Source organism: Chiloscyllium plagiosum, chromosome 6 (genome assembly GCF_004010195.1).
Source record: "Chiloscyllium plagiosum isolate BGI_BamShark_2017 chromosome 6, ASM401019v2, whole genome shotgun sequence".
NCBI lineage: Eukaryota > Metazoa > Chordata > Chondrichthyes > Orectolobiformes > Hemiscylliidae > Chiloscyllium > Chiloscyllium plagiosum.
In genome coordinates, this window is record NC_057715.1 from 98,952,896 (window position 1) to 98,972,792 (window position 19,897).

The 19,897-nt window shown below is 43.1% G+C and overlaps 1 protein-coding gene across 1 annotated transcript in view; it reads left to right on the top strand.

Moving 5' to 3' along the window:
• Positions 1 to 12,954: 12,954 nt before the first annotated feature.
• The window catches only part of LOC122551074 (pyrimidine-specific ribonucleoside hydrolase RihA-like), a 26,084-nt gene continuing 19,141 nt past the window's right edge, over positions 12,955 to 19,897 (top strand). The window contains exons 1-3 of the mRNA XM_043692716.1: positions 12,955 to 13,156; positions 16,046 to 16,236; positions 16,361 to 16,438. Coding sequence (XP_043548651.1) covers positions 16,054 to 16,236; positions 16,361 to 16,438 — 261 coding nt within the window. The 5' untranslated portion in view covers positions 12,955 to 13,156; positions 16,046 to 16,053. The remainder of the gene's footprint in view (positions 13,157 to 16,045; positions 16,237 to 16,360; positions 16,439 to 19,897) is intronic.

Below are 19,897 nucleotides of genomic sequence, written 5' to 3' on the forward strand. Positions count from 1 at the left end.
CATTTTATTTTGAATGCTTCATTTAAGACATTACATGGCCAATGTACCACAATAATTCTCATCTGTGTCAGTAAAGTGCAGAATTACAGTATTTGCCCAAATCCAACTGAGCCCTCAAATGTCACTTCCAAAGTCAACAGTAATGTGGATATTGTTTCAGGTATTACTTTGATGTAATATCTGGTAATTATCAATAGCTTGTCGGAAGGTTGTTCTTCAAAGGAAACATCTCTTCAGTTGCTGTACAAAGCTATTGTAAAGATGTGAAATCTAATTTAATGATGCATTAACTCTTGTAGATAAAAGTTCATTTCCCTCCTCACTCCATAACACAGTAAAAAGGAGTCAAAATGCAGCAACTTCAAGGATATAGGGCCACCTGCTTATTTTTTTTCTTTCTTTTTTTTTCTTTTTTTTCCTTTTAACCTCCACACTACCACCTAAGTGCGGTAGTGCTTATTTTTTTCCCCAGCACCCATGGTATGTATGTGCAGGTGTGAGACACACTGAAAGACACAAAGTGCACGAATCTTTATTCAAATTCCACCACCAGGAAGCCACCTGCTTATTTCTTTTTTTTCTTTTTTTCTTTTTTTTCTGTTTTTTTGTTTTTTTCACCTCAATGGGCAGTGACACTCCTGTTTTTTTTTTCATTAACCCCCACACTACCACCTAAGTGTGGTAGTGCTTATTTTTTCCCCCAGCACCTATGGTGTGTGTGTGCAGGTGTGAGACACAGTGAAAGACACAAAGTGCACCAATCTTTATTCAATTTCCACCACCAGGAAGATAGGAAAACACCCAGTTGGCCAGTGACAAACACTGCCCTTCACATCAAAGGGCAGTGCTGTGTGATCAAAACAGTGAAGGGGAGGGTAGGGACTAAATCAAAATAGAATTGGAGGGAGAAATAAGACACTCCACTCCCTGCGGCGCCCACCTCTCCCTGAACAACTCCAAGGTGTTGGTCGACACTGCGTGCTCCTTCTCCAAGGACACCCGGGCCCTAACGTAACCGCGGAAGAGGGGCAGGCAGTCGGCCTTAACGACCCCCTCCACGGCCCGCTGCCTGGACCTGTTGATGGCCAGTTTGGCCAGGCCCAGGAGCAGACCCACGAGGAGGTCTTCAGACCTGCCCTCCTTCCTCCGTACCGGGTGCCCAAAGATCAGGAGCGTGGGACTGAAGTGCAGCCAAAAACTACCTGCTTATATCTATCAGCCAGGGCTTCCTGATTGGACCAGATTAACAGCCCCAATCTGGGAACCCATATTCGATTAGGCCCACCTGGCTGACTTTGTAACAATCACTACACAATATTGATCGTGACTGAAAGGGTAGTGCTTGTCACTGGCCACCCGGGTGTTTTCCTATCTTCCTGGTGGTGGAAATTGAATAAAGATTCGTGCACTTTGTCTTTCACTGTGTCTCACACCTGCACACACACACCATGGGTTCTGGGGATAAAATAAGCACTACCGCACTTAGGTGGTAGTGTGGGGGTTAAAAAAAAAATTTAAAAAAATAAAAAAAGATAAACAGGAGATTCCGCAGGGAGTGGGAAAAAAAAATAGATCGTGACTGAGAGAAAGTGAGGACTACAGACGCTGGACATCAGAGTCAAAAGTTTGGAAAAGCACAACAGATCAGGCAGCATCTGAAGAACAGGAGAGTCGACATTTCAGGCATAAACCCTTCATCAGGAATATTTATAGTTCATGATCGTTGAAGGGTTACAAACAGAGGAGTGCATTTTTATGTGAAAAGAGGAAGTTCTTAGGGATTTTGAGGAAAGGTTTTTGTTTCCCCAGATTGTGGTGAGAAATCTGGAAAGCACTGTCTAGGAGCGTTGTTAAGGTGAGGAACCTCACATCACTTAAAATGACGAGTGCGTGAAATGTCATACCATTCGCAGCTCTAAGTAAGTGCTGGCAAGTGGCGTAAATTTAGCTTAGTTTTGGCGGTACAGACTTACAATTCTATGAATACCTAAAGCTTAGGATGTTCAATTATATTTGCATGCAAATTATACCAAACTGCTGTTGCTAACCGTCTTTACTTGAGTTACCATTTCCTTATTGCTGGGGATATACTTTGAAAGCACCTCAATCATTGTATTTTATTCTTTAACTTGTATCAGATGAAAAAGATGATGACACTGCAGCCATGTTGGTGACACATAGCCAAATGTATATCTGGCTCAGGCAGCTGCTACAGTAAATAGACTCCATGGGCTTTAGGTCACCAGAAACGAGGGGAAACGTGACTCCTAATGTGGGCCAGCTTACATAAAGGCTTGTGGTTTCAGTGGCAGCCCTGGATACCTGTTCCCAACCTTATGATTCCACCTCCTTCCATTCATCAGCAAGACCATCAGCTTTGAGGCTGCCTATCAAGCATCACAATGGCTTAGTTGTTACAGTTTCAATGGGTTGTGATGGCCAAATAGTATTGCTTGATAATTAATTTTGAAATTCAGATAATGTTCTGGGGACGATAATTTAAAATTTGAATTTAGGCTTGCTCGGAACAAAAATGCCGTTAGAAATTCTGATACGGTTCTTGCTGCTCAACCACAAGATACTAGTGTGAGTACACAACAAGGTCCTAGTACCAGACGGAAATTTCTGCTGAAAGAATCTTAAGATTAGTAGTAGAGAATTTGCTTGCCCTGGGGTTATGACAGGTGAAACTCCATTTGAGAAGCCCTGGACCCACACTGAGGTCCGCATTATGCTTCAAGATGCCCCTGAATGCCCAATATTAGTTTTAATTGGCTAGTACAAATCTGCTGTAATTATAGTTGCTTGCTTCAGGATATCCAGACATTAATGAATTTGGCATACAGGGCACATTGGGCAACTATTAAAGACTCCATTGTATTTCCCCTGGGTTGTGGGCAAATGCAGAGGCAGGAAAAACCTGCCTTGCAAATATTGTTAGAATCGCAATTGGGACGGCTGAAGGGTATTTAGATTTTGCACACTTGGTTAAGCAACAATATGTTTATGAGACTAAACTCCCAAGCTAAAAAAGTACTGAGATATTGCTTGTGTGTGAGAGAGAGAGAGAGTGAGAGAGCTGTACAGCTTGTAGAAAGTTTAATCTTTTGTGATTCGGTTTGAATGCACATTTGTTTGTTGGTGATTGAATGTTTGTGCTTTGTTCCCTGGAGCTCGAGATCCGGGACTGTTTTGAACCTGATTTGCATTTCGAAAATTTAACACAATTTCTTTTAAGGTTAAGGATCCTTCAGTGATTATGAAATGAAATATTAACTCCTGTTCTTTTTACAGGTCATGTCTGCCCTACTGTCAGTTTCTAATTAATCTCTTTTATCCGTCCATAAAAGCCAACCTTATTCGATTTCAAATCAGTTTAATATGGAGGAAGAGAACATTATAACCTTTTTTTTAATTTCAGACTCATTTGTTTCCACTTAATTTTACGATTGCTGTGTTTCGTTGGTGATTATGATCTGCCAGTCATATCCTTATTGAGGGAGTCCCTTCCCTCAATGACAATTGAAGTTTCAAGTTCAACATTAGGTTGTGATAAATCATGTAACAAAATTAATATCTTATGGTTAATATTTGTGTCTTTGGATTCGACCATTATTCGTGCATTAGAAGGTTTTTTTAATCACCTGAGTAGACAAGATCTTTTCAGGCAACTGCAGTCATTTCATGACCTATAGCATTGTAAATGAGCAATGACTGGTCAGGACCACTTACTGAACCTAATCTTGGATTTAAATTAAGGAACTAAAACTGGGTAACTATAGTGGATTTCAAAGTTGGAAACTGTATGCATTTTACATTTTAAATATTCAATACTGAATAAATGAATTTCCGCTTTATATTGATGACTTTTAGTCACTTTTTCAGTTTCCACCTCTGAATTACAGATAATGATTAATTTATTTATTATTTTTAATAATCAATTGTATTAGCCTGAATCACAAAATCAGAATGAATTGGCAGGATCGCTCGGTTTTATTCCTTTACACATTGTCAGTGACCTATCTCATTACCTCATGGTTAATTTGAAACATGGCTGTGGTAATTCGTTCTTAACTGAAGAATGGAAAGCTACCTTACTGGCCAATTCAAGGAATTCTGCATATGGCAGATGGAACTCCTAAAAACTGGGGAGGTGACTGTGAATGGGTATATGAAAAAAAAGAGACAAGAGAAAATGTGTAAGGCTACTAAGGTTGAGGAAGATATAAACAAGATTAAAGCAACAATACTGTAAAATAAAGAATTTAGGCTCAGGATTCCAAGTAGAATCTACGTCTGGCATACTGACCCTTTTTGAGGATTGGGATTTTGTTCCTGTATACCTGCTGAGCCCCTAACATCTCTTGTTTGCCTTAATTTAAACCACCCACTTGTTACAAACCTTTCCTTCTTTTGAAAATGAAGCATCCAGTCTTCATAGCCAATATCATGGGGTTAAGTGGCCTGCGCCATCCTAAACTGGGTCCCATCCCGGGAATTAGAGTTATGTTAATGAAGCATGCCCCTAACTGCAAGAACAAACTGGCCCAATTTGCTCAATATGTCCAAGGGTGATAAGGTTGTAAATGTAGTAAAATTCTGGGAGTAGCCTGAATATGAATGGCTTGTGATACAAGACTGAAATATGGAGCTATCTGTCTGACGGAAGTGATATACGATTGAAAAATAATCAAGAAGCTCAATTACCTTTGTTTAACCCTATGCTTTTGCAATGTTTTCCACCTGGAGTCACTGACATGATCCAGATCAACAGTACGAACCAGTCCAGGAATTTCCAGTTGCAAATGAGGTGAGCAGTGGTTTTTCTATGGGGATGGCCAGAACCAGACTGAACAATGATGCAAGTTATGGATAAAATCAATTATATCCAGCGCCTTCATGATCCTAAATGCCATATGCCAGCCCTGATAGTGTTGATTGCAACCAGGATACCCACTGGGTGCAGAACCTACCCCATCTGCCCCACCCGACGACCACTGCTGGGCAATCTCTTCCCAAGGGGATCCTGAAAATGGGGACAGGCAGGCCCCAGCATTTCATCTTCGAGACTGACATCAAGACAGCAAAACCCCTAGGCACAAATGCCGGGCCTTTGCTTTAACTGTTGAAATGTGGCCACTGGAGAGTGGTGTCTTTAATGTTACATTAGAGCTGACATGGGGAATCGACATGCTTCTTTCCTAGCAAAATGAAAATCTATTAATATATACTGACTCTTCGTTGTGCTTTTAATATAACCCATGATTTTGGAGCCTTGTGGGAACACTGAAGATTTTTAACCCCCAAAGAGGCAGCGTTATGGTGATGCTGCTTTCAATCTGGCAATTATCAAGATGTTCGGCAGATTCTGAGGGAACTGATACTGTTTCTAAATTAGTGGGCAAGTAGATGCAGCTACCATGCAGGCGGCCTTACAACCCAAACTTCTGATCCCATTGAGGCCCCAGTAAAAACTAGTTAGACACTATAAGGACGGGTATGCCAGACCTGGGAAGGTGCAAAAATCATAGGGGGAAGCCCCTACTGAAGAACACAAATTATGGTCTCAAATAAGGGAGGAGATGAGGATTTAAAATTTCAATTTAGGCTGTTGTCAGGAGCCACAAGTATATGTAGGCTTTTATTAAAAACAAAATGGGTTTTCAATTTAAAATAACACAACAAAATGGCTTCAAATTATGGTTTGACACTGTGAACCTGCATTTCTGTTTTGCTGAGTTAGCTGAATTAGAAGATAATGGAGTCTTCATAAAATGAATCATAATACATTGACTGACCATTCAAACTAATCTTGAACTGCAGTATGAGATGATGATCTGCGTAAGACAAAACCATTTCCTAGGAAATATCATTGGATTAGCCTGATGTCAATAATGTCACACTATTACATTTGATTGGTCTTTTCTTGTAATTAAGGCTGTTCTGTCTCTTATCAACCTATAAATAATGTTTGACTTTTGAATGTAATTGTGCAGTTTTCTCCAAGGAACACAGAAGCTGTTAACTTCTGTGTTGCTGGACAAACCTGTGCCCGACGTCGTAATAAACTGGTAACCTTGCTTTAAACAGCCTGTATTCCTGTTGATTCTTTTGACTGATCTCAAAACTGAGAGGCCCCTCTTTTCGAGGGGGTGGGTGGGGTAGAAGTGTCCAGATCTTCAGGGATGTAGTTTGATTCCCGTGGCAGACAGTAGAATTTTAATTCAATAAATATCTGGAATTAAGAGTCTAATGATGACCATGAAACTATTGTCGATTGTCAGAAAAACCCAGCTGGTTCACTAATGTCCTAAAAGGAAGGAAACTGCCATCCTTACCTGGTCTGGCCTACATGTGACTCCAGAGCTACAGCAATGTGGTGACTCTCTACTGCCCTCTGAAATGGCCGAGCAAGCCATTCAGTTTAACAATTGTGATGAAGTCTCGAAAAAGAAATGTAACCAGTCAAACCAGAAGGCACCAACCTAGGCACCAGAAAGGAAATAGCAATAACAATCTGTCAGGTCTACAAAGTCCTCCTTCTGAGGATCTGGGAAGCAGTGCCAACACTGGGAGAGATGGATTCCAGACTAGACAAGCAACAGCCTGACATAGTCATGACCACAGAGTCACATCCTACAGGCAATAAGGTCCCAGGCATGACCGCCATCATCTCTGAATATGTCCTGTCCCATCGGTACTGCAGGCCCACTGGGCAGCTGCACACTGGTATTGGATTTGATTTGATTTGCTTCATTATTGTCACATGAACCGAGATACAGTGAAAAGTATTGATCTGTGCACTATCCAGACAAATCATACCTTGCATAAATATCAGGCTAATAGAACAGATTGCACAATATCGTGTGATAACGACAGAGAAGCTGCAGAGAAAGATCAGCATGGGAAGCCCTTTTATTAGTCTGATAACAGTGAGGAAGAAGCTGTTCTTAAATCTGTTGGTGGGAGGGGTCCTTGATGATGCTGGCTGCTTTCTCAAGGCAGCGGGAAGCATAGATAGAGTAACTGGAAGGAAGGCTGGTTTTTGTGATGGACTGGGCTGTTTTCTTGCAGTCGGACAGAGCAGTTGCCATACCAAGCTGTGATGTATCTGGATAAGATGCTTTCTATGGTGCATCTATAAAAAACGGTAAGAGTCACTGTGGAGATGCTAAATTTCCTTAGCGTCCTGAAGAAGTTGAGGCATTGGTCTACTTTCTAAACTGTAGTGGTGTTGTAGATGGACCAGGACAGATCGTTGGTGATATTTACCCCGAGGAAACTGAAACTCTCGACCATCTCCATCTCAGCACCATTGATACAGGGGCATGTCCTTCATTCCACTTCCTGAAGTCAATGACCAGCTCCTTCATTTTACTGACATTCAGGGAGAGATTGTTGTCTTTAAATTATGCCACTTAGTTCTCTATCTCTTTACTGTACTCTGTCTCATTGTCATTTCAGATCTGACCCACTTTATTGGTGTCATCAGTAAATTTGTCAATGGAGTTAGAGCCGGATTTGGCCACACAGTTGTGAATGTTAAAGGAGTATAGTAAGAGACTGAGTATGCAGCCCTGAGTAAGCAACACTGAGGACAACAGTGTTGAGGATTATCGTGGAGGAGGTGTTGTGACCTATCCTTACTGATTGCGGTCTGTACAGTAGGGATTCTATGCTCAAGTTGCAGAGGGAGGAGCAGAGTCCCAGGTCTCAGAGTTTGGAGATTAGTTTTTTTGGAATTATGATGTTCAAGGTAAAGCTGAAGACAATAAATAAGAGACTGATGTAGGTGTCCTTGTTACTCAGATGTTCCAGTGATGAGTGTAGAGCCAGGAAGATGGCATCTGCCGTGGGCCTATTGTGACAGTAGGCGAATTGTCGTGGATCAAGGCAATCTGGGAGGGCGGGGTTGGCGTGCGCCATTACTAACCTCTCCAAGCACTTCATAATGATGGGTATCAGAGCCACCGGGCAGTAGGCATTGAGACACTTTGCCAGATTCTTCTTCAGCACCAGGTTGATAGTGGTCTTCTTGCAGCAGAGAAAGGAGGGGTTAAAGATATCTACCTACCAGCTGGTCCATGCTAGATCTGAGTGCACATCCGGGCCATACACTTTCTGTGGGTTGACTCTCAAGAAGGCCGTTTTGTGACAGTGACGGTGGGTACACGTGCACCTGAGGCTGTTGGGGTAGGTGACATCATTTCATTGACCTTCTGTTCAAAACCAGCATAGAATGCATTGAGTTCACTGGGGATAGATACATCGTTGTCAGCGATTCTACTCGACTTCACATTGTAGCCCTTTATATTGTGTAAGCCTTGCCACAGTTAATGAATGTGGGACTCTAGTTTACTCTGGTATTGGCTCTTGGTGTCCCTGATGACTTTGTGGAGATTGTACCTTGATTTCCTGTCTTGGTCAGGGTCACTTACCTGAACACCTCAGACCTGGGTATCAATAGGGGGTAGATCTCTCGGTTCATCCATGGTTTCTGGTTGGGGAACACACAGATTAACTTATTTGGCACACAGTCCTCTACACATTTACTGATGATGTCTGTAACGGTAGTGACATACTCATTTAGGTTGGCCGCTGAGTTCTTGAATATGGACCAGTCCACCAACTCCAAGCTGGAGAAAATGAGGGCTGCAGATGCTGAAGATCAGGGCTGAAAATGTGTTGCTGGAAAATTGACGTTTCGGGAATAAGCCTTTCTTCAGGAATCAATTCCTGAAGAAGGGCTTATGCCGAAACGTTGATTCTCCTGTTTCCTGGATGGTGCCTGACCTGCTGCGCTTTTCCAGCAACACATTTTCAGCACCAACTCCAAGCTGTCATGTAGGAGCTCAGCTATTGCCTCAGGCCAGCACTGCATGACTTTCTCCAGCGGATCCTCATGTTTCAGTTTCTGCTTGTAAGCCGAGAGAAAAAGCACAGCCTTACGGTCTGATTTACCACAATATGGGTGGGGCATGGAGCGGTAGGTGTCTCTGATGGTTATGAAGCAATAGTCAAGATTGTTTGAGCCTCTGGTGGGACAGGAGAAATGTTGATGGTATCTTGGTAGCACACTCTTGAGGCTGGCCTGGTTGCTCCAATGAACAAGGCGTCGGGACATTCTGTAGGAGAAAGTGAGGACTGCAGATGCTGGAGATCAGAGCTGAAAATGTGTTGCTGGAAAAGCACATCAGGTCAGGCAGCATCCAAGGAGCAAGAGAATCGACGTTTCGAAACATCGATTCTCCTACTCCTTGGATGCTCCCTGACCTGCTGCGCTTTTCCAGCAACATATTTTCAGCTCGGGACATTCTGTCTCAAGGCTCTTTGTGGTGGTGTATAATTCATCAAGTGCACGGTCGGAGGGAATTACCATGGGAGTCCTCAACACTGACCCCTGACACCATGAAGCCCCTGGCATCAGGTTAAACATCAGCAAGGAAATCTCTTGCTGATTATCATGCGATGTCGTCCCTCAGCTGATGAATCAGTGCTGCTCCATGTTGAACAACAATTGGAGGATGCACTGAGAGTAGCAAGGGCACAGAATGTTTCTGACATTGAGATCTGAGACTGAGTAAGCAGCAGCACTATTGATCAAGCCCTAACAGACACAACTGTTAGACCAGGTCTGTGGCAGATGGTGAGAGAACCTACAAGAGGGCAAAGCATTATTGACCTCAACCTCATCAATCCTCTGGCCGCACATGCATTTATCCATGACAGTATCGATAAGAGCGACTACCACACAGTCCTTGTGGAGACAAAGTCTTGCCTCACATTGACAACACCTTAAATCATGTTGTGATGGCAGGGTCACTGTGCTAATGGGACAGACACACAAATCTAACAACTCAAGACTGGGCATCTATGGAGCCCTGTGTGCCATCAGCTGCAGCTGAATCATACTCTAACACAATCTGCAACCTCATGGCCCAGCATAACTCCCACTCAAATATCGCCATCAAGCCAGGGGATTCAATGAAGAGTGCAGGACAGAATGTCGAGGACAGCACCAGGCATACCTAACAATGCAAGGTGAACTTGGTGAAGCTGCCAAACAGGACTATCTGCTTGGCAAACAGCATAAGCAGCAAGTGATAGACAGAGCAAAGCGATACCGTACTAACAGATCAGATCTGAGCACTGCAGCCTTCCCGCATGCAGTGTGATGGATAGTCAAACAGTTCACTGGAGGATCAGAGCCCAGCACATCAGGGCAAAAGATAGAGCTGAAACATTCACAACAATTCTCAGTCAGAAAAGCTGAGTCAAAGATCCATCTTGGTCATCTCTAAAAATCCCCAGCATCACAGAAGCCAGTCTTCAACAAATTTGATTCCCTCTACGTGGTATCAAGAAATGGTTGGAAATACTGTATACTGCAAAGGCCATGGGTCCTGACAATGTTCTGGCAACAGTATTGAAGATTGTGATCCAGGGCTTGCGACACTCCTTGCTAAGCTGTTCCAGTACAGCTACAGTGTTTGAATCGGTCCAATAATGTAGAAAATTGCCCAGGTATGTCCTGTACACAAAACACAGGACAAATCCAACTTGGCCAATTGCTATCTATCAGTCAACTTGCAAACATTAGTGACACGATGGAAGGTATCATCAACAATAGCACCTGCTCAGCAATAACCTGCTCCATGACGCACAGTTTCCGTTCTGCTAGAGCTACTCAGCTCCTGAACTCATTACAGCATTGGATCAAACATGGACAACAGAGCAGAATTCCAGAGGGGAGGCGAGAGTGACAGCCCTTGACATTAAGGCTATAGTTGACCCAATGTGGCAGTGTTTCTGTATGGACAGTAATTGAATGGAAGTTCTTTCTCATGGCAGTTGTAAGCTTATTTAGCTACTTCACCTTTTCCAGGTGCCTGCACCCTCAGTATGATCATGCTGCACCTTGTCACCTCACTACTCATTTGACAAACTAGCCATGGTGAGTACTCCTTTTCTGTCAACATTACTTCTTCATCTTTCCCTGTCGTCTGTGGTCTACCTGATTACACTTCCTCAATCTCATTGCAACCCATAAAATGTGCATAACTATGCTGGTGCTTGCAAATGTTGACTCCAATGTAGAGGGTGTGTTGGGAAATTGCATTGGCCTGGGGTAATGGCAGTCTTTCAGGACACTGGTCAGGGTCAGCATAGCAGAGAATTGATAAAGATTACAATGTAACTTTACCTGTGAGCTATTTCAATGAGTAAATGGAAAGTGTTCTCCTGACCACATCTGCACTGTGATTCATGAATAGGCAACATGCAGTTCACTCTTCCAAGTTAATTCAGAACTCTCAAGGGTGGTCTTCTTTATTGGACACTTCCTCCACTCTCTACAAGAATCTCAGGGAGTCCCTCTCCCATTGCAACTCCAGGTCATTTCCTCTGCCCTGAAGCTACTCTCTGCTACTTTCTCCCCACCCCACCCTCCTCTCACTTATCTCTCCACCCTTCAGGCTCTCTGCCTGTATTCCTGATGAAGGGCTTTTGCCTGAAATGTCGATTTTACTGCTCCTCGGATGCCTGACCTGCTGTGCTTTTCCAGCATCACTCTAATCTAGAATCTGGTTTCCAGCATCTGCAGTCATTGTTTTTACCTAACTTAAATGACTCAGCCTTTCCAACAAAACAAACTGGGAAAAGTGTTTGTAAACAATTGTTTACATAAATTATACTGTAAGGACGCTCAGAGTGTTGATGGTACACTCTCTACAGTGTAAAGTTAGATGTCAAACGTTTCAGAGAACACCTCTGGGACACCCAGACCAACCAACCCAACCACCCTGTGGCTCAACACTTCAACTCCCCCTCCCACTCCACCAAGGACATGCAGGTCCTTGGACTCCTCCATCGCCAGACCATAGCAACATGACGACTGAAGGAAGAACGCCTCATCTTCTGCCTAGGAACCCTCCAACCACAAGGGATGAACTCAGATTTCTCCAGTTTCCTCATTTCCCCTCCCCCCACCTTGTCTCAATCCCAACCCTCGAACTCAGCACCACCTTCCTAACTTGCAATCTTCTTCGTGACCTCTCCACCCCATCCCCACTCCGGCCTATCACCCTCACCTTAAACCCACGCAGACACGGGGAGAATGTGCAAACTCCACACAGACAGTCGCCTGAGGCGGGAATTGAACCCGGGTCTCTGGTGCTGTGAGGCAGCAGTGTCAAATATACCTGCCTGTCTAATACTCTGCATTGTGTGAAATTCAGACACAGACCTCAGGAAATTTAACATTAATTTTAATTTGGGTGACACCTCTGGAGGAACATGTTTGTGGAAAGAGTTCTGTGTAATGTGTCTCAGCTCAACGCGTGGCATTTCCCATCGCAGAAGCATGAAGAAAATTTAGCAAATCTAATCCAATATCACTGAACTGACCTCCATGGTCTCAGTTTGGTGAGGATTAAATTGCTTCTCCAAACTCCACTGGCAAGGCGTTAAGGACCATACTTCAATTTTAAAGAATGCAAACTTTGTCTTTGTGATTGTGTCATTATTATGTTATTCCAATACTTGTAACCCCATTCTCTCACTCTAAAATGTTGAGGGATGGTGGGCATGCCATTTTTGTTTTAAAGACTGCATTTAATTATTTGATTATTTATGTGTTTAACGTATTAACGAGTTTTTAACGAGGGTCTGTTTAACACTCCATTCACGTCTGACAGAGGAAATAATTCACGCCCACGCACACACTGTGAAAAAAATGCAAATATTTGCACAGGGTCAGTGGTTGGTCGAAGTTTACAAGTCTCTCCGCCAAGATAAAGGAAAATAAAAGACTTTTATTAATATTTTACAGTCTGGACCATAATCAACTTGACAATCTTCTCGACCAAAGTCGGTTCTGTTCCTTACTGTTGAACATTTCCGAATTTGTCACGACTACCCAGTTTGGGGGGGATTCGGGGGTGGAGGCTGGAATTTGAACCGTGATGTGCAATAAATGACATTGCAATAGCGGAAGTAAACGGGTGAGGAGGGAACAGGCAGAGATTTCTGTTTTGGTTCAGAAGCTGATCCTGTCGCACTCCCCCCCCCTCCCCCCCCGTAAGGAGGCTCCAGTTGCTCGGCTGGAAAAGCAGACCCACGGCTCACATCGGCCTTCACTCACTCCGTCACTGCCAAGGTATTGTTGTAGGCGCTAACCAAATGTACATTGTTGTGAGCGGGTGTGTACCCAGACACAAAGCGTTATTCAGGACCTGATTCTCAAAATTACTCACTCTTCCCACCGCATTTATTAGTGTTTGTAACATCGACAGTTGTTTAAGATGTTTTACTGCATGCCCCCAGTTACAGAGTCATAGAGATGTACAGCACGGAAACAGACCCTTCGGTCCAACCCGCCCATGCTGACCAGATATCCCATCCCAATCTGGTCCCACCTGCCAGCACCCGGCCCATATCCCTCCAAACCCTTCCTATCCATATACCCATCCAGATACATTTTAAATGCTGTAATTGTACCAGCCTCCACCATCTCCTCTGGCAGCTCATTCCATACCCGGGCCATCCTCTGTGTGAAAAAGTTGCCTCTTAGGTCCCTATTATATCTTTCCCCTCTCACCCTAAACCTATGCCTTCTAGTTCAGGACACCCCTCCACCCCAGGGAAAAGACTTTGTCTATTTATCCTATCCAGTCCTTACAATAATGGGAGGGTTTTGTCCTCACGAATAAATGTGGTCTTATTAATGAACAAGATGCATTTTTCAGTTTTTTATTCACCCAGGGGACTAGGAGTTGCTAGCTGACCAGCATTTCTTGTGGTCTGTCTCCATCATATCTGTTCTCATAAGGGGGCCTCTGAAATGTCCACCTTCTTCCTCAACCAACTCCTCTCCTTGGGTCCAACAGGCCATGAGGTTCACATTCTTAAAAACATCATTATTTTTATCACAAAGTCTGCAACAAAAGGCTCCAGAGTCTCCAAAGTTTGTTGTTTTTCTCACCCTGTAGTCTTATCAGTCAAAGGCTTTAATCTGAAACAGATGTCTCAAGTCGTTCTCCCATCCTGGAGTCTTATCAGTCAAGGACTCATCCTTCCCTCCTGTGTCAATGGCTTCATCAATCAAGGGCCTGTTTGTTTTTTACTCTGCTCACAAATTGTCAGCATTCTGCACAATTTAAACTATTCTACTTTTGAGTATATAAAATGGTTGTTAGAAAAGAAACAAAAGTTTTGTCTTTTATTATAGATCAGTCTGTGGTCCAGGCACATCTTAAAGTTTAAACCGAAATTACCTCTCACAGATAGTATACCCTCCGACCTCACTTACCATCCCACCAGCATCCGTATCCAAAGGATTGTTAATTTCCATTTCCACCACCTCCTGCAGGTGCCACCATCAGACACATTTCCCTCCTCTCCCTTGTCACCCTTCTACAGCGTCTGTTCTGTCTGGGATGCCCTGGTCCACTCCACTTCCTACAGCACCTTCCCATGTAATCACAGAAGGTGCCCATTTACCTCCCCCATTCTCGCTATCCAACGTCCCAGAGACACCTTCCAGGTGAAGCATTGCTTTACCTGGACTTAACCCTACCTCATCTACTATATTTGCTGCTCATGATCTGGTCTCCTCTATACTGGGTCAAGGAAGCACAGACTGGGTGACCGCTTTGCAGAACACCTATGTTCTGTTTGGCTTCCAGTTGCCTGCCATTTTAACACACCACTGTGTTCCCTGGCCAACAGCTCTGTCTCGGGCTTGCTATACAGTGCTCCATCCAGCAAAGCTCAACACAAGCTGGCAGTACATCATTCTGCTTGGGAACTCTGCAACTTCCTGGAATGAATATCGAGATTATTGAGAAGAATCTTGTGGTCTGAGCATGTCCTTAACCTAACCCCCTCAGACTGGGCCCTGTTATCACAAACAACCCATTGTTAGCCACTGATTGTCCCCATTACCAGCTATTTATTCCTTTGTCTGCTCAACTCTCTTTCTCTATCTCTGGGCTCAAACTCTACCTACCATTCATTCCCTCCGTTTACTGTGTCCCCTCTCTAGCATATACAGAGAAACCTTGATTATCTGGAATTCAATTAACCAAATTTTGGATGATCCGAACTAGATTGCAAGGTCCCGATACATGGCTAACTATGTTATCTGGAATCAATTGTCCGGCATTGGATTAACCAAATGAAATAATCCCCATCTGTATCCTTTGGATAATCGAGGTACCTCTGTACATCAACGTTTTCCTAGCTACAATTAGTTCTGGAGAAGGGTCACTGGACCCAAAATGTTAACTCTGCTATCTCTCCACAGATGCTGCCAAACAATTTCTGTTTTTCCGTCTTTATTTAACTCTTTAGATACCGAGATTCATTACAAAACAGACATTCATTTGAACATTTACTTCTTATGTCATCTAACTTAATTTTAACATTACCTCACTTCATTTAAACACTTTATCTTGAACTTAATTCACAGTCAACTGTAACTCTAACTTTAATTCCATAAGTTTGACTTGAAACATATACTACACTGATTTGAGTGAAGTGGGTGACTTTGTTCTTGGTGTCGAGATTGTGATGCTGGCCTCATTCCTGATGAAGGGCTTTTGCCCGTAACGTCGACTCTCCTGCTCCTTGGATGCTGCCTGACCTGCTGTGCTTTTCCAGCACCACACCTTTTGACTCTAAATGTCCAGCATCTGGAGTCCTCACTTTCTCCTTAATTGGTTTGTTGTCATAATAAAAGAAGTAGCAAATGGACAGTGCTTGCAATTCTAAAAAAATTACAGTTTCCCATTCTCTCATCAGTGCTCCATGCTGCCAGAATATTAATCCCAGATTGTAAGGCCAATAAGTTTTCAAGTTAGACATTAATAGATTTATAGTTGCACATGACACCAAAGTTTATTGGTTACAGAGTGGGGATATAGAGTTAAGATCAATGATCAGCCCTGATCTAAGTTCACACAGCAGGGCCACTTGGCTGAATGGTACACTCTTGCTGTATAACTCCATGTTTTAAAGTCAATCTTACTTATTTTTTGTGCCACAGACTTTAAGATGTCGAAGAAGCTGTTGCTCTTAGATGTTGACTGTGGGGTGGATGATGCCCAAGCGATCATGATGGCTCTTGCAGCTCCTGATGTACACATCCTGGGTATAATGTGTACTCATGGAAATACAAACATTGAAAACGTGTGCAAAAATGTACTTCGAGTGCTAAAGGTTTGCCAGAGAACAGAGGTATGTGATGGCCATTTTGGGTGAGGGCACAGTATACTTTGAAAGATAACCTTTTATCATTACTAGAACTTTCTTTTCATAAGTTGTTTGTAGAAATGAATTTGCCTGTCTTTTTAAAATGCAGATTGATGACAAAATGGCTGTTGTGAAACGTCTCAATAAGAATATGCCATTTAGTCCCTTTGGCCTGATTGACCATGCAGTGAGATCATTGCTAATCTATGACCTTTGGTCCATATTCACAGGCACTTAGAAAATAGGAGAGGAATATGCCTTTTGACTCATTGAGGCTGCTGTGTCATTCAATATGGTCGTGGCTGATTTTTAAAATTTCACTTATGGGACATGGGGTTTCCGGGCTGGACCAGCATTTAATACCTCTTCCTAGTAACCCTTGAGAAGGTGGTGATGTGCAATTCTATGTGCTGTATATAGACTCACAATGCTGCCAGTGAGGGAACCTAACTCAGTACCTTGTTCCTGCTTTTGCCCCAAACCCTTTGAAACCTTTATGTGAAGAACAAATCTAACTCCTTCTTGGTCTTAACTGCATTCTGTGGAAGAGAATTCCACGGGCTTACCACTCTCTGGGTGAAGAAATTTCTCCTCATCTTAGTCCTAAATGGCCACCTATGTATCCTTAGATTGTGACGCATCGCTCTGCATTGCCTGGTCCTGGAGAACAAGGCAAAAGTGAGGACTGCAGATGCTGGAAACCAGAGTTTAGATCAGTGGTGCTGGAAAAGCTCAGCAGGTCAGGCAGCATCCGAGGAGCAGGAAAATTGACGTTTCGGGCAAAAGCCCTTCATCAGGTCCTGGAGAACATCCCTCCTGCATTTACCATGTCTAGTCCTGTCAGAATTTTTTTGTTCAACTCTGGTGAATATAACCCTAAGCAATCCAATTGGTTTTCACATGTCAGTCCTGCCACTTTAGGTATTGTTGCACACTTTCCATAGCTAGACCATCCTCCCTCAGGTAAGGAGACCAAAACTGCACACAGTACTCCAGATGTGGTCTCAGCAAGGTCCTGTACAATTGCAGCAAGACTTCCCTGCTCCAGTGCTCGAATCTTTCTGCAATGGAGGCCAGCATACCATTTACCTTCATCACTGTCTTCTGCACCTTCATGGTTACTTTAAGTGATTGGTGTATGAGGACACCCAGTATACTACATCTGCCATGCATTTGGCCACTCACTGAAGTTATAATAATCACACCTGAGCATGTCTGAATCCTCCTCACAGCTAACCCAACCTCTTAGCTTTCTTCACCTGTAAACCAGGGGATATTACATTTAGCTCCTTCATTTAAATGATTGCTGGGGTCGATGCAATGCGATATCCAACTAATCACTGTATGGCGCTCAGAAAATGACCCATTTATTCCTGATCTTTGTTTCCATCTGCTGACCAGTTCGCTATCCATGTCAGTACACAACCATCAATTCCATGTGCTTTAATTTTACATGCCAATCACTTACATTGGTCTTGATCGAGAGTGTTCTGAAAGTGCAAGTAAACCACATTCATTGGCTTCCTGTATCAAATCTAATAGTTCCATCCTCAAAAAATTGCAATACATTTGTTAAGCGTGATTTCCCTGTCGTAAATCAATGCTGATTCTGTCTAAACCTGGCATTGTTTGCCAAGTGCTCTGATATCAAGTCTTCTCTAACATTAGAATATTTCTCAAAATCAATACCAGACTAACTGATCTTTAATTTCATTTTGTCTATCTACCTCCCTTTTTAAACAGTGTGGTTAAATTTAGCAATTCTCCAACTCTTAGGAACTCTTCCAGAGTCTGTAGAATCTTGAAAGGTGACCATCAATACATCCAATATTTCTAGTGCCACTTGTTTATGTAATCTGGGATCAGGCTTTAGGGATTTATTAGGTTTTAATCCTATTAATTTCCCTGACACCATTTCCCTATTAATACAGATTTCCTTTAATTCCTCCTCTCACTAGAACATTTAGTGAATCAGTTGGTCCTCCTTTATGAAAAGACAATTGAAGTACAAATTTATTTAGTCTGGCATCACTTCATTCCCCAGTATAATTTTCTCTGTTTCTGATTGTTTCCCATTAATAATATTTGGGTCTTTAAAAAAAATCAATCAATAAATCAATCTATTCTATCAACAGAATTAATGTTTATAATTGATGTAGCCTCAATTACCAATTGTAGAAGAGTGTTCCAAATTTCTACCGTACTTTGTGTGTAGAAATGTTTCATGATTTTATTCCTGAAAGCTCTGACTCTAAATTTTGGACTATATTCCTACTGTTAGGTTCCCGAGCCCATGTCAGTAGCATTGATCGGTCTACCTTTTGAAAACTGAAATCACCCCCATCTTTTAAATTTCAGTGAATCCGCCCTGAACATTAAAGGAACAGTACCAAAGCTACTCAAAGCGGTTTTGCCTGTGGAGGACCAACTCTCCATGCCATGGAAAATTCCAGTGTCCTTCAACAATCATTCAATCTGTCCAAGCTTTCCTGGGTACGATTACCAACAGCAAGGCAGACTGTGTAATTGCTCCCCATTCCTGTAACCTGTCCTATTTCCTCTTTTAATGGAAATTGAATTCTCAAAGCCATCCTGCTTGGTTAGTAACACAAAGCAATTCTCTTGCTTTACAGCAGTACCTTCTCTGTTCCTCTGTCTCAGCTGCAGCTGTCCTTTTTTAGTGAGATACTGTTTGAATGTGATTAAACTATCACTTGACATAGAGTCATAGAGATGTACAGCACGGAAACAGACCCTTCAGTCCAAACCGTCCATGCCGACCAGATATTCCAACCCGATCTAGTCCCACCTCTTAAATGTTGCAATTATACCAGCTTCCATCACTTTCCCTAGCAGCTCATTCCATACAAGTACCACCCCCTGTGTGAAAAAGTTGCCCCTTAGGTCTCTTTTAGAATTCGGTGTACTTTGTTAACAAATATTATGAATATTTGAGACCCAATATAAAGCCTAAGTCTCGTAAGAATCTTGAATGTTTCAATAAAATCGCTTCTCATTCTTCTACATTCAATTGAGCACAGACTGAACCGACTCAGCCTGTCATTATAAGATAGTCGCTCTATACAGGAAGCGGCCTAGTGAACATTGTCTGGTCTGTCACCAATGCCAACATGTCTTTGCTCAGATAAGGGAACCACAACAGTTCACTGAATTCACCATTCCCCCAGACCTCCCCCGTACCGAGGCCGAACGATCAGTTCTCAGCAAAGGCCTTACCTTCATCCCCCTCCGCCCGCGCACCAACAAATTCAATACACGTCATGACGTTGAACACTTCTTCTGCCGCCTCGAGCTTACTTTTTCAATCAGGACACCCGCCCACCTTCCGAGGACCCCTTCACCTGCCTCCAATACACTCCATCCATCTGGACACCCCGTGCTGGCCTATTATCCGCCCTTAATCTCTTCATTTCCAACTGCCACCGAGACATTGACTGCCTCAACCTGTCTACCCCCCTCCCCCACTCCAACCTCTCACCCTCACAGCGCGCAGCCCTTCACTCCCTCTGCTCCAATCCTGACCTCACCATAAAGCCAGCAGATCAAGGGGGCGCAGTGGTAGTCTGGTGCACTGACCTCTACACCGCTGAAGCCAGACGCCAAATTGAAGACACCTCCTCCTACC